This window comes from Rhinolophus hipposideros (genome assembly GCF_964194185.1).
Source record: "Rhinolophus hipposideros genome assembly, chromosome: 12".
In the NCBI taxonomy this organism is placed as follows: domain Eukaryota; kingdom Metazoa; phylum Chordata; class Mammalia; order Chiroptera; family Rhinolophidae; genus Rhinolophus; species Rhinolophus hipposideros.
Window position 1 is genome coordinate 61,822,784 of NC_138058.1, and position 12,196 is coordinate 61,834,979.

General features: G+C 44.7%; 1 protein-coding gene across 1 annotated transcript; it reads right to left on the minus strand.

The window, feature by feature from the left end:
- Positions 1-331: 331 nt before the first annotated feature.
- FAM228A (family with sequence similarity 228 member A) lies at positions 332-11,521 on the minus strand (the record flags this gene model as incomplete). Its single annotated transcript, XM_081068855.1, has 8 exons — positions 11,380-11,521; positions 9,537-9,605; positions 8,415-8,606; positions 6,597-6,677; positions 5,177-5,264; positions 4,890-5,046; positions 2,173-2,332; positions 332-487 (listed from the first exon to the last, which is right to left on the minus strand). The coding sequence occupies exons 1-8, from the start codon at positions 11,470-11,472 to the stop codon at positions 332-334; spliced, it is 996 nt and encodes a 331-aa protein (XP_080924981.1). The 5' UTR covers positions 11,473-11,521.
- Positions 11,522-12,196: the final 675 nt, after the last annotated feature.

The following is a 12,196-nucleotide window of genomic DNA, read 5'->3' on the forward strand; positions in this document are numbered from 1 at the left end:
GCACCAGAGAGACTGGACTGGGAATAAAACATTCCCTTTCAAGCCAGGCAACTGACCCTGAGCAAGGCACCGAACCTCTCTGAGCTTCACGTACTGGGAGATAATTCTCTCTTGCTGTGAAAACTTTTAAATGAATGTAAAATACGTCATGCAGTTCCTGGTTCACAACAGGAGCTCAATAAATAGTAGCTTATTATTTGGATATTTCTTGCAATGTCTTTCCACTTCTGGAGAGAGAAAACATAGGCAGTGTTTTAACCATTGTATAGACGCTGCAAACTCAGTTCAGCGAGGCTTTATTACAAATGGCCTCCTACGGCTGGCACAGTTCCTAGCGGCCTTGCCTGACCCCCAGCTGCAGGGAAGTCAGGTGCTGGGCCAGGACGTCTGCTGTCATCACTCTTCTTTCCACAGGCTGGGGCCTACGTCTCTGCTGGCCTTCCCCAGCGGCCCAGGATCGTGGTCTGTGCTGTCGGGTTCCTGGAACCTACTGACAGAAGAGAACTGCTGAGTGTAGGGGAAGGAATAGGGGCTTACAGGGGCAGGGAGTGTCACCCCAGTGGATCCCACCTGCCACTCAGCCCTCCTGCTGGAGCGCAGACTTTCCAGGCAGCTTCCCAAGCAGCCTTCTGCTCACCTCTCCCTCACTCTGTCTGGTTTCTGCCATGCTCAGAGTAGGCTCTCCAAGTCTTTGGGCTCCACACAGTACTAACCTCATAACATGGCAGGAATGACTAGCTGTCCATAGAATGCTTGCTGTCCCTGCCACTGTGCCCTGACCACACAGTGGCTACTGGCCCTCGTGCCCGCCCCTTGTAGTTAGGGACAGCCCCATGCCTGGTCCTCGCCAGTGGCGTGTACGGAACCTGGCCCACCCACACTCTCAGGCACGACTCCTCCATGATCTCTTCCCTTTTCAGGTGGACAGCAGTGAGTTCCCCAGAGCCAGCCTGAAGCCAGGTGCTGAAGACAGTAAAAGTTCCGTCAGCCAGAGTGGAAGTCTGCAAGGAAGAGTCTGCCTGCCAACCTGCTGACCCACCCAGTGCTGGGACACGAGCAAAAACTAAACTTCTGTTGTCTGCAAACCCCTTCCACCTTTGGCTCTCTTGGTAACAGCAGGTAGGCTGCCCCACCAAAAGGGAGCACAGACGGCAGTCATTTCAGGTCTGACAGAGGCTTCCTGTGCTCACATACAGTCCTGCTCAGGGGACATGGCTAAGGAAAGCGGTCACTTCCCATATGAGGAGAATCTGTTTCTCTCTGGAGAGACTGGGGAGAACAATAGGATTAGGTAGAGTTGGTTTTTCAAGCTAGAGAGGAGAAATAGCCCCTCATCCTTTGCCAGAGGTGGAGGTGAGGGGCAGGGCATTTGGGGAAAGGAGAAATGCAGTGATCCCAAAACAGGTCACCAGCCGATTACCTGCCAAACACTGGGAAGCCTTCCCTGGAAGCATGCTAACTCTCAGGCTTTAGGGTACAGGGTGTGGGAGACAGGATGGGAGGAGAAATAGACCATGAGCGGTAGAGAAGCTCTGCCAACCAGTCTGTGAGCTCTGGATAAGAAATGTGTGCATGGAAAATTCCTGCACTTAAAATACCTTCTATAGAGCTAAACGATCATTCTGCCCTAATTTTTTTTTAGTATTCATTTCATTTCAAAAGATTCCTACCTGTTGTGATTGAACTAAGGAGAACAAAACTTTTGGTCTGGTGTGGATGTAATAAATAAGTAACAACACTTTTGGTTTGGTATGAATATGATAAGTAGTAAATAGTATAAAATGGCAGAAGAGAAAAAGAGCTGAGGAAATCCTGGAGGGCAGATCCCCTCTGGCCAGGTTTTCCCTCACTTTGTACAGCCACAGTCCCCAAAAGTGGGGTTCAGGGTCCCAGAGTGTGCTCTTTTTCTGAGTTTCCTCATGCAATGCTCCCCTGCTGAAGGGCTCCGTGTCTGTGCAGCACACGTGAGTCCAGAGGCATCCCACCATTTCTGCTGCATAGAATCAAACCTCCTCTGCCTCCTCTTTTTCATTCCTTCTTTGGCTACTGCCTGCTCTGCCTTTGGGAGCCCCTCTAAGAGGGAGGGCTCTGTCAGATTCTGAAATCAACGCCTGCTCACTCCTGGGTGTTGTCAAATTGTGACAACCCTGCTCTCCCCATATCTCTGCTCACCAGACCCTTCTTTTCATCCCTTTTGTTTTCCTGGTTGAGCTTCGAGGAATGAAACTGCCTTTCAAAAATAGTCTGACTTAGGGAGGTAGTCTCTTTATCAGGCAAATATATTTTTTCTGCACAGATAGGGTTTTCACGACTGCAAAGAAAAAAGTAGAAAAAAAATTGATGTCAACTCTGTACAGAGTTGTACCATTCAATAATTGTCTGAAAATTAATATAGCAAACTCAATACTCACTTTATGAAAAGGAAAGACTGAGTAGACTCACTTGGTGGCTGTCCATCCATCAGTTTGTCCCACCCCCACCCATGATGGCACAACCTTAGGTAGAGTGTGAACCACGTGACCCTTCCCCGGCTGTGGTTGTGGCACCTGGTCCAGGCCTCAGTCCCTAGAGCTGTAATTGGGACAGAGGGACTTCTAGGCAGCCTGACAGCATCCAAACCAAAATGTCAGGCAGGACTGGGGTATCCATTTTCCAGCACATGCATAAGAGGGCAGAGAAAGCTGGTGTGCAGAGAAAGAGAAAGGAAGCAGGCTCACAGAGAGTGGCTATGAGGAAAGCTGCATGGTCCTAGAGAGAAAAGGACTGGCCTCTTCTTGGCCCCTCAGGTGGCCTGGCTGTGCTCCTGACTGCTGTGGTCTGAATGATTGTGTCCTTCCATATTCATGTGTGGTGGGAAAAGACAGGTGGAAATGCAGGGCTCTAGCCCCATGTGATAATTCCCTCTCCTGCCTGGATTGGGATGGCCAGCAATAAACGGAAGCTGCAAAGGCATGAAACAACCTGGCAGGTAGGTAGTTGTAAACGTGCTGACTTAACCCAGAGATTTCTGTGGTTTATTTATATTTCTTTTCTTTAGGGGGAGGGGATTTTTATTTATTTAAATTTTTTTTTAGAAGAAGTCAGAAAGGGTGACAGTGTCCGGAGAACACCTTATGTGCCATGTTAAGGAGTTTGGACTTTATTGTAAGGGTTATAGGAAGCTACTGAGGGTTTTCATTTGGGGAAGGTTGATCACTTCAAAAAGATTCCTCAGACTGCTAGCTGCAGAGTCCACTGCGGGAGACCAAACTGAAGGGAGGAATATCATTTAAGAAGTTGTGACCACAAAGGCTGAAGAGCTAGAGAAGAGATGAGGAAATAAAGCCAGTGTCTTGCTGGGAGATAGGGAGATTTATAATTATTAATGCTTAAATTAAAATGTTTGTTAAAATTGATAAAGAAGCCATGAAACCAGAAATACAACATAAAACTTCCAAATACTAGGGGAAACAGAAACAAAGTAGCATTGTTTATTCCAGCAAAACTCAGGATGGAGGATAAAACAGAAACATCAATGGAAAAGCATGACAGGACTTCCATTTTTGTGTAGGATTTAGAACTTTGCACAGGCCACCACTCCTGTTCCAACAACTAGAAAACAGCAGAAAACTTACCAAACAAAGTCATAATTTTAAAGTCACTGGGTAACTATGGAAATAATTCCGAGAAGACAGGACTCTTCAGGAATGAGTTGGCATCTCTGGCTATTTTCCATTTACAACATCAGGTACCAGGGCAGAGGCTGATTCCTCCATGCTCCCAGCATATCTTTGGTAGATTTTTCCTCCTGGGTCTGGTTGCTGTCCTGGCAGGTGGGTAGTTAATTTTGTTCTGAACACCTCCCTCCCCCTGGTGGGCAATTCAAGCCCTTGGGATAGGTTCCCCAATAGGGTCAGAGACCCTCCAGGCCCTGAGTACAGACCGCCTTCCCCAAAACCTATTTGAAAAAGAATTTTTAAAAATGCTAGAATTATCACAATAAAACAACTGAAAATAAGAGCTCAGTGGGTGGGTTTAACAACAGATTATTAAACACAACTGAAGAGCTAATTAGTAAATTATCTAGAATAAAAAATGGTGAGACACAAAGAATGGAAAATATACATGTAAGGGTAAGAGACAAAGAGGATATAGTGAGAAAATCTAGAATATGTTTAACTGGAGTACCAGAAAGAGAAGAGAGAGAATATGGCAGAGGTAACAATCCAAGAGAAAATGACTGTGAACTGCCAAGAACTGATAAAAGATACCACTTTACAGATCCAGGAAGACCCGAATTCTTGGTAGGATAAATCCAAAGAAATCTACATCTAGAAACATCATATAAAACTGCAGAAAATCAAAGACAACAAGAAAATCTTAAAAGCATCCAGAAAAAATGACAATTATCTTCAGAGGAACAACAGTAAGACTGCAGCTGACTTCTCAATGGAAAAGAATAAAAGACAGTGGGATATACAGTGGTACTTCGGTTTTCTAATGTAATCCATTCCGAAAGATTGTTCGAGTTTTGAAACGTTCGAAAACCGAGATGCAGTTTCCCCATACAAAGTAATGCAAAATGAATTAATCCGTTCCAGACCTTTAAAATCAACCCCTAAAACTGCAAAGTTAGCATGAATTTTACTATCTAATGATACCATAGATCCATAAAATTTACGGCATTCATAAACCTAAATGTTCGTCAACGGAGACGTTCAAAAACTGAGGTACCACTGTATGTTGAAAGAAAATAACTACCAACCTAACATTCTTAATCTGGTGAAAACATCCTTGGGAATGAAGTAAAATCTGGAAAAAGACTATGTATTGTGTGATTCAAACTACATGACATTCTGTAAAAGGCAAAACTATGGAGACAGGAAAACCATCGGTTAGTTCATCTTTACCTGCATTTACTCAGAGGTTTCCGCCTCACAGCTCTTGCTGAAGCGTTATGCCGCTCTTTTGGAATCACACTGTGTGCAGTGAATGCAAACTGGGGCAGTTTGGCATCTACCGTAGCCTTCTCTAGTTCTTTAAATTGTTTTGAAGTATATTGTTTTCCTACAGGAAGATTTTTTTAAAAATCTAAATTAGCACTCTCTTATTAAAGTCAACTCCAGTCACTCTTGGGGTAGGAAACCATTTAACAATTAGACGTCTCTAAAAAGAAAGCCCAGTGATCACAAAGTACCTGTCTTATATTGAAAAATAGCTCTCTTCTCTTCATCTAGCTCTTGCTGTCTTCTAAACAGAGGATCACAAAATGGTGGGACTGTAACCTACAAGAAAAAGGACTCAACTGCAGTTTTTATTATGCTTATTGAATCTGTCTGAAGCATTCAAGTATGGCCTTACTGGACACCAAAGAAGCCAAGAATAAGGACCCATGAATAATGTCAACCCACAGAGCAGGGGAAGGATAAATGTCACCCACTTCCCATTAGGAAATTTCACTGAGCCTTAAGTGGCTGAATGGAGGGAGGGCCACCCAAATAGAAGAGACTCGCTTCTGTTCCGAGTTCTCTGTCATTGCATCAGTCAATAAATATTTGCTGATGCCACCGTGTACCACATGCCAGCAAGGTCTTCAGGGATCTCGACAGACAAGTCATACACAATGACAATAGTTATGAAAGGCATCAGCTCAGGATGCTTTAGAAGCACAAAGCAGCATTCTGAAGCAGCCTGGGAACAGTGCCCTCCTGGGAGAGCTGGCCTCCAGTCTAAGGGCCGGAGAACAGGAGGGCAGGTGAACCTCAGTGCCAGTGAGTGTCAGGGGCCAGCCGGGGCACAGAGGTTGTACAGAACGGTGGTTTTCCTTCTCCCCTCCTGGCTATAGGCTCTAGATAGAGGAACCGTTTTTCCCGTCTTTACTTTCCACACACTTCACCTTGACCCACTGCTGTTTTCGAGGTAAACAGTTACTGAGTAAGCGAGGCAGCACAGTGATGGCTCAACACTACTCGGTCAGTCTCCCAGAGCCAAAAGAACCTTCTTGTCTTCATAACAATTATCTTCACCTTGGTTTTTCTGGGCAAAGCAAAATAAACCGCTCCTCTCTTCAGAGCCACACATGTATCTTTTTTATTGAATAATAATATCAGGTGGCTACTTCTGCTACACAGGAGTTCAACACGAAAACCTGTATCTCAAAGTTTCAACTTGTATTGGTAGTTTCAAAGGTGATGACTCATTACAAACCCAACTATTGGCAGCATTTCCTGCCATCCCTCCTTCCACGTCCAGCAGAAAGGAGCTCTGCTTCCTGAGGCAGTGCTCCCTGTGCTGGCTCTGTGACACACTCGTCACACCCCATTGTACTTGCTGTCTTCCACTGCCTCCTGGGCTTTTATTTTGCTGAATGTAGTGAATGAATGAACAAATAAATGAATGAATGGATTATCACACACGAACGCCTTGTTCACAGTATAAATGCCCCAGTGGTTAGAATTATTTTGGGTTCCCCTTCTAAAATTCAGGGAAAATGCTTTTGTGGATTTTTCTTTTTTAATGAATACAGACTAAGTACAACTTCTAAAATGAAGTTGGGGAAGTCTCCCCAACCCCAGAGCTTCTAAGAATAAACAAACAAAAGTAAGAAACTTCCTTACCTTTCCGTAATGTGGGTCCTTTTTTGTCATATTAAAAGGATCGTATACTTCAGGATCATAAAGGTCTCCAAATATAATTTCCTTTAAAAACAAAACAAAACAGTACACCTAAGAGCAAATCACTACATACAAATGTTTTGCAAGATTCAAAAATCCAAGTACTTTATTCCATTTTTTTACATAAAATCAGAGATTCAAAGAGCTAGAGCAAACCTCAGAAGATAGATTGCGGTGAGTCCATCACCTCTGGGAGAAGTAAGCACCCAGTTTTCATGCAAAGTCATCAACCAGCCTTACTTTGAGAATGTCCTGCTCCATTGGGCAGGTACAGTCGTGATCATTCTAACCACAAGGACGTTTGTCCTTAAACAGAGTTGAAATCTGCCTTGTCACTGGAGGGGCAGATATTAGTTCTCTCCCCTGAAGCAATAAAAAAATACCTCTATCTATCATTCACATGTCAGCCTTTGAAATATGTAAAGGTTTCGTTGTTCCTTGTGTCATCAATTCCTTGGGCTAAATATTCCATATTTCTTTCCACTTTTCTTCTAGGAAGTGTTATCAAGCCTCCACCCTCTTCTAAAGGTTCTGCAACGGGTGAGGTCCCCTCTACAGTGTGAATCAGGAGTGACGCAGTAACAACAGGGTGGAGAGGACAGACTTGGGTGCCTCCAATCTAAGTACAGCCTAAGAACTCACATGCTTTCTTGGAAGCCAGTTCACGTTGAATTATTGTCATTCAAAATCAGTCAGACGTCAACACATGGCTTGTCTAAGGTATGGCTTCCCCGTCTTATACTTGCATGGGTACAGCTGTTAAGACTTTGCACTTTGGGTTCAAAGAGACCTGGATGCTTTCACTCTTCCTCTTGGGTTTTCAGGAAATATTTAAAGTACATGTCCAGAAATTTTTGCCCAGTAAATATACTTAAATGCTCTAACATTCCAGTTAAACTACTCTAGATCTCTAGTAAATACCTGGAAATTTAGGTGGGCCTGAATTTCAAAAGAGGTTCTGGACTTCAAAGTTAAAACAGAAAAGTCTTCAAAAGGAGAAGCCAATATTTCCTTGTTATTTTGTAAAACCAAACTGCAGAACAGAGTATAGAAACTAGTGGTCCCTCCACCTAATAGTTGGTTGACTCAACAGTCATGGAATCACCTTCTCCCTTGCCCACTTCTTACTGTAGCAATTGGAAAGCCACACACTTCTTTCTTGGCCCTGCTTCTAGCTAGGATTTGTGATGTGACCCAGTTACTGCCAGTGAGACTTAAGGGGAAATCTGCTAGGAGCTTCTGGAGACTCATTTTGCTTCCTGATTAGAGGATGAGGTATAAGAAAAAGGTCCCCTGGCACCATTCCTTGTCCCCTCTTCCTGCCTTGAACACAGACCTAACACCTAGGGCTGTAAGCAACCAAATGTGTTTACAAATGTGAGGGTGATGGGGACACTGAAAATATGAAGGAGAGCAGAAGAGAACAATAGGAAAAAAACTGAATGATTAACGACATTGTTATGCTATCAGAACTCACCATGAGACCACCTACCCCTCAATTTCTTGTTAAGTAAACAATAAAGGTCCTTCGAGTTTAAGACACTTATTCTATTAACATTTACCTCAAAGTATTCCTGATAAATCTAGTTCCAAGTCTATCCCTTCCACCCAAAACTCCAGGTTTAAAAATATAGTAGGCTGTACTACCATTCCATGAATTCATCTTAAATAAAAAATAAACTTGGGACTATTTTCATAATCAGTGAAAATGTTCACCTAACTCTTCAAAAAAGTATACATTATTAAAAAATAACTAAGTACCGTTTTATTTGTGTGCTTTAAAAAATATTCAAAATTCTCCTGTTTTGTTTTTTCCAACCCTCTATATGAAATTACTTTTTTCATAATTCTCTCCTGAAGAGGGTCTGCAACATTTTCAATCCATTTTTTATGTAACATCTCTTTTCTTCTTTCCTTAAAAATGTCCAGATGCTGAAAATACGTATCCAATTTCTAATGAAGTGATACAAACAAGGAAAACAAATTATTAAGAAATTTTCCACTTACTGTCATTTGAATAAGGGGGGAAAGCTCTCAGCTCATTCAGGTTACAAAATCCTAGCATAAAATAATTGAAGAAGAGAATAAAGTTCAGAAAGAACAGGAGAACATAGAGCAGGAAGAACCCATGAAAAGTTCTAAACCACAACTGTGCCTTCGGATTAAACCATATCCAAACCATGCTAACTCATGAAACTCCTACTTCTTTTTCAGGATTTCAAAGCATTCCCTTGTCACCCATTCCGTGTCCCTAACCTGCCTCATCAGTAAAGGCTATGACAATATTGGTAGAGTGGAAAGAGGACTATACTTGCTCCCACATCTCTCTCTCTCTGAATCTATACAGGAAGAGTAATCCCACCTACCTCTTTAACACTCAAATGAGAATATATGTGAGTTTATATAAATCACAATACAAATGTTAAAGTATTCATATAACCCTGAATTTCAATCCCATGTATTAAAATTAAAACCCCCTCAAATTTATTAATTCCATAATGACTATCAGTACTGATTGGTCATTACCCTTAAATACTAATTCATTTCTGGTGGCTTTATAATATCCCAGTGCAACGTGGGAACAGGGGAAGAGGAGGCAAGTTTTAGTCAGAAAGAATTTCTATTCAGTACCAGTTCAAAGAGGAGCAGTTAGAATGATCTCTCAGTTCTGGGATAGGTCTGGGAATCCCGACCCCTTAGTGACCCTGCAAGGAAGTGGCACAATCTCAGATGTATGTAGCATAAATGAATGAGTCAGAGGAGATGCATTCTTCCAGCAAAATAAAGCTCTGACTTAGTAACTTCTGCTGGGCCTCGCTGCTCTGCATCGCTCTTGCTTACCCAGAACACATTTAGAATCCACAATCTGTAGCCAGCTCTTACCTTCACAACATAATTTTCTCTAAATAATATTGTGTGCACAGCTTCATCAATGTCTTCTCTAGCTAATGCCTAAAATTACAGAATTGAATATTAGGATGTAAATCCTGAAGAAACAAACCATTAAGACAAAATTCAGTGTATTTTTACCAATCGTTATAGTGTAAATCTAATGTCTGTACCTCAAAGCATATTTTGTAACTTTTTATTATGGAAATTTTCAAACATGATTCTTCATGCACCCATCACTCAGGTTCAACAACTATCAACTCAAGTCAATCTTGTTTCATCTAAATCCCTACTCACTCTCCTGCCTCCCCACCCAGATTATTTTGAAACAAATTCCTTACATCATACCATTAAGTCATAGTTTAAAATACCAAGAAAACTTACTAATTAAAGGATCCTCTATAAAATGAATCCTTTTTTCAGGAATTCAATAGGTGTGTTTTAAAGGACCCTTTAAGTTTCCTGACTTCTACTAGGTCTCTTTATAACCCAAAACTACAGCACGTTAAATTTCATTCAAATTGTTCAGAGTCACAGAGCCCGTTAGTGGCAGCTCCTGGCCAAGAACCAAGATTGTCTTACATCTAGAAACTTGCTGCTTTCTTCCCTTATGAGTCTGGATAAAGCTGATACACTGAAATCCTCACTAGGAAGTGATCTTTCAGCTTTTAACAGATGGAAAGACAATACAAATCTAGCATCTGGAAGAGAAATGCTATTACCTAAAAGAATTATCTAGTGTAAAATGACCCAGGTTCTTACAACTATGTTATTCAATCTCTGGCTCTTCTTTCAGTTCTGTCACAGTGAGTGCATCAAAACAAAACAAACCCCAAACTCAAATACCAAATCTGTGAATCCAAGAAATCTCAAAAAGGAGAGTTGTATTTTTGCCCATATATTAACAGCTTCACATGAAATGTAAAATGATATTCAGACAGCTACTTGGGTCTTCTCCAAAATAAAACTCCCTTGATAATATAAACAGAATCTTGCTTTAAAGCCTTCTTACATTTATTTTTAAAGATGGCAATTGGAAAACCATGTAAAACAAATATTTTCCCGATACTATATTACAAATTTAGAAGAAATAAATCCATTTATTTGAATTAGTAGAAACACACACTTTGACAAGCATCTTGGGAAATAACAGTTTTCTAGCCGTTCTGTTAACATTAGCAAATGTTATATGTTCTGTTGGTCATGTGTCAGATTTTCAAACCACCTTTTTTTGTTGTTTCAGGAAATAGACAGTTTTTGTCTTTGATAGCTCCTTCTTTGTGATTTTGCCAGAAAAAAATAAGATGTTAATGATTTCTAGCAGCACTTTTTTGAACTCTACAGCTTTTTGTGCAACACAAATATTGTGTCCCACTACTCTTACTGACACCACAGCAAAGGAGGCAAAATAAAGGCACCATCCAAGAGCTTTTCTTTCAGCGAGGCAAATCATAGGACCATCTAAAATAATGCAGTGTCCTTAGGAAATGAGTGCTTTCCCAGACCCTGAAGAAGCGGGAATCACCTGGCCGCCCAGGCCGGGCCTGTCCTGCGGGGCGGGGCGAGCTCGGGGGCTGCTGCGTCCCCCCCCCCCCCGGCGGCCCGCCCTGTCGCTGCCCTGGCCCTCGGTGGCCCACGGGGAGCAGGGGCACCACACTCGTGGCCAAATTTGATCCCGGGCCCTTCCAGCCCAACGAATTCTCTGAGCGCCTTAGTGGACGCCAGGCGCTGTTCTGAGGCTGGGCCTACAGCCGTTATTAGCACAAAATAGTTCTTAATCTCAAGGGATTTATGTCCAGTCACCAAAATAATGCCCCAAGATGCCAGGTGCTTTTACCTCCATTAAAGCAACTGACTCGGGCTCTGGCCATTCTTTTAATTTTTCTGGCCTGAAATGTTCACCACAGGTCGACGTTTTCGTGGCCGCCATCGGTACCAGAATCCCTGAGGGGAGAGAGCAAATTGAGGAGACTCAGTGAGGAGGTGACAGCGGCAGAGCAAGGCCTTTGGGCTCGGAAAGTGGTGCCGCGGGGTCCGCCGGGGGCGGGGGCGCCGACCCACCCGTCCCGCCGCGCCGCCGAGGGCCTGTCCCCGGGAGGCCGCGCGCGCCGTTCCCCGCGGGGGTCACGGGCGTCCCGGCGGCGTTGGGGCGGAGGCCGCGGGGCGGAGGCCGCGGGGCGGAGGGAGGAGGGCGGAGGCCGCGGGGCGGAGGCCGCGGGGCGGAGGCCGGAGGCCGCGGGGCAGGGGTGGGGGGGGCGGAGGGCGGAGGCCGCGGGGCGGGGGGTGGAGGCCGCGGGGCGGAGGCCGCGGGGCAGGGGTGGGGGGGGCGGAGGGCGGAGGCCGCGGGGCGGGGGGTGGAGGCCGCGGGGCGGAGGCCGCGGGGCAGGGGTGGGGGGGGCGGAGGGCGGAGGCCGCGGGGCAGGGGTGGGGGGGGCGGAGGGCGGAGGCCGCGGGGCGGAGGCCGCGGGGCGGAGGCCGCGGGGCGGAGGCCGCGGGGCGGAGGCCGCGGGGCGGAGGCCGCGGGGCGGAGGGCGGGGCCGGTGAACGTGCCGGAAGCAGCGCGGCCGCCACTGAGTATTCAGGGAGGCTGAGGGCGCGTCCTTTCAAGGGCCGATTACAGTGCCGTGTAAACCCGAGCCCCGAGCCCTGGACGC